Source organism: Pituophis catenifer, unplaced genomic scaffold (assembly GCF_029215685.1).
Source record: "Pituophis catenifer annectens isolate HBS135680 unplaced genomic scaffold, rPitCat1.0.hap2 SCAF_15, whole genome shotgun sequence".
NCBI lineage: Eukaryota > Metazoa > Chordata > Lepidosauria > Squamata > Colubridae > Pituophis > Pituophis catenifer.
Window position 1 is genome coordinate 665238 of NW_027256895.1, and position 2370 is coordinate 667607.

Sequence of the window (2370 nt, forward strand, 5' to 3'; positions counted from 1 at the left end):
TGGCGCAGAGTGCGGCCGCGCGGGTGGTGATGGGAACGACATGGAGTTCCCATGTAACACCTCTCCTGCGCGAGTTGCACTGGCTCCCGGTGGTCTTCCAAGTGCGCTTCAAGGTTTTGGTTACCACCTTTAGAGCGCTCCATGGCTTAGGACCTGGTTATCTATGGGACCGCCTGCTACCACCAATAGCCTCCCACCAGCCAGTTCGCTCTCATAGAGAGGGGCTCCTCCAGGTGCCGTCGGCCAAACAATGTCGACTGGCGGCCCCCATGGGGAGAGCCTTCTCTGTGGAGGCACCTACTATCTGGAACGAGCTCCCCCCGGAGATACGGAGGATCCCGGATCTGCGCACCTTCTGTCGCGCGCTTAAAACGTTTTTATTTCATCAAGCTGGCCTGGCCTAAATCTTCTCCCCTTTTAAATGTAAATTTTAATTTATTTTTAAATTATTGGGTATTTTAAATTTGTCTCAGCCAAATTATTTAATTCGTTTTTATTCTATTTTAAATTTTTGTATTTATCTGCTTTATTCTGTGGCTGTTCACTGCCCTGAGTCCTTTGGGAGTAGGGTGGTATATAAATCCAATAAAATAAAATAAATAAATAAATAATGTAACAACATTTTTCATCGTTAGAGCAACCTCGGCTGCCGTTTCCTGCAGACCCGGCCCTCCCCCTTTTCTCCCCCTCCCAAGCCACAGGCCTTTCTCTGGTGCAGGGGTCTCCAAATTTTGGCAACTTTAAAGACTTTTGGACTTCAACTCCCAGAATTCCCCAGCCAGCTCTTTTTTCCCCACTTTGCTGAAGATATATTATGTTTGCCGCATTCCCACCATCTATTAAGAAAGTTATCCTATCAAAAAGTGTGCTAATGGTAGCGTAGCCCCATTTTTTCTTGTCTTATCCACGCTGGATTCTGGCAAACCTTTGTGGGCTGGGGAATTCTGGGAGTTGAAGCCCACAAGTCTTAAAGTTGCCCCTGCTGCCCTCGCAAAAAGGAGAGGCCAGCTGGGAGAACAGCTTCTGCACTTAAAAGCGATTAAACCAGCCAGTTCCATGCAGCACTGACTCTCCTCAAATCCCAGCCAGATTAAAATAAACCCATTTTAGTCCTCTGGCATTTAACGGAGCCGGTTTGGTGTCCTGGCCAGGGAGGGAGGGCCGGGTTCAACCCAGTCCCAGCAACGATCTGCCAATCCAGCAACCGGAAGCCAACCAGGCTTGACTGACTTTATCTGTCTTGAAGCTGCAGGGAGTAGGCAGGGAAGCAACCTTGAAGGGCTCCCCAGGGCAGGACCCCATGCTGGTTGGTGCAGGAGCTGCCGCCCAGGCTTCTCCTTCCGTGTTGAGGCCCCCAGCACGTGCCAAGGGTGTGATGCCCGTCCACAGCCAGTCCCTTGGAACTGCTGGGCTCAAACCGCTGGGAACGAATGGCTCCTACGTGTTCCATGCCTCTTCTCACGAACGCCTCTTCTGCACGGGGGGCCCTTTGGCCCTGAACTGGGGCAAACACAGGTTGTAGAAGGAGGTCTCCTCAAAGGAGCCGAGCGCCCGCCAGGAAACCCACCTCTTCGCCTGGGCTTCCTGCCGGCTGAGCGAGCCTGCCGTGCCGTAGAAGTGCGGATCCAGAACGAGCAGGTGGTGTCCCTCGGAGCCAGAGCAGACCCCCAGCAACCCCTTGGAGGCATGGTCCCGGCCTCCCCCCATCATGACGGGCCCTCCGCCTCCCTGGAAGTGGGCATACAACGTCTCCAGCTCCCCTTCCAGATCTCGGCCAAGGCGGACGTGGAGCAGTTTGCCCGGCACGTCGTAAAAACAATCCATACAGAGAGCGGCTTCCACAGTGCCGATCCAGTCCCGCGAGCCTGAGAACGAGGGGGGCTTGTCACCCATCTTCACCAGGGAATCCTGGATCTCCTTCAGGGACGGAACCGGGCGGTGGGCGGCGTCTTCTCCCCCGGCTGCCACCAGCCAGGAGCAGATCATCTGGAGGGTACGGTAGCCGCAGCCCCACCCTCGGTCGTCCACCCCGTCGCAGCCGTAGTGGTGGTAGTGGTAGGGCCCGGAGACGAGGGCCAGGCGATGCGGGCAGCCGGGAGGGGGAAGGCCCAGGTGGACGGTGGACAGCAATGCCATGCCTGAAGCTGGAAAGAGGACAAGAACAGACGTGTGGGAAGGAGAGCGGGCGCGGGGGTGGCGGCGGCTTCCAGTGCAGGGAATCCTTGACTTACGACCAAAATTGTGCCCAAAATTTCTACTGCTAAGCAAGACAGCTGTCAAGTGAATTTTGCCCCATTTTACGACCTGTCTTGCCACGGTTTTTAAGTGAACCACTGGGGTTGTTAAGTCAGTCACAGGGCTGACAGGTGA

At 55.1% G+C, this 2370-nt stretch overlaps 1 protein-coding gene across 1 annotated transcript; it reads right to left on the minus strand.

The window, feature by feature from the left end:
• Window positions 1-398: 398 nt before the first annotated feature.
• Window positions 399-2136, minus strand: UFSP1 (UFM1 specific peptidase 1). Its single transcript, XM_070954733.1, has one exon. The coding sequence runs from the start codon at window positions 2134-2136 to the stop codon at window positions 1459-1461; it is 678 nt and encodes a 225-aa protein (XP_070810834.1). The 3' UTR covers window positions 399-1458.
• Window positions 2137-2370: the final 234 nt, after the last annotated feature.

Coding starts and splice junctions, on each gene's coding strand:
- UFSP1 (XM_070954733.1), bottom strand. CDS start 2,136: ATGGCATTGCTGTCCACCGTCCACCTGGGCCTTCCCCCTCCCGGCTGC.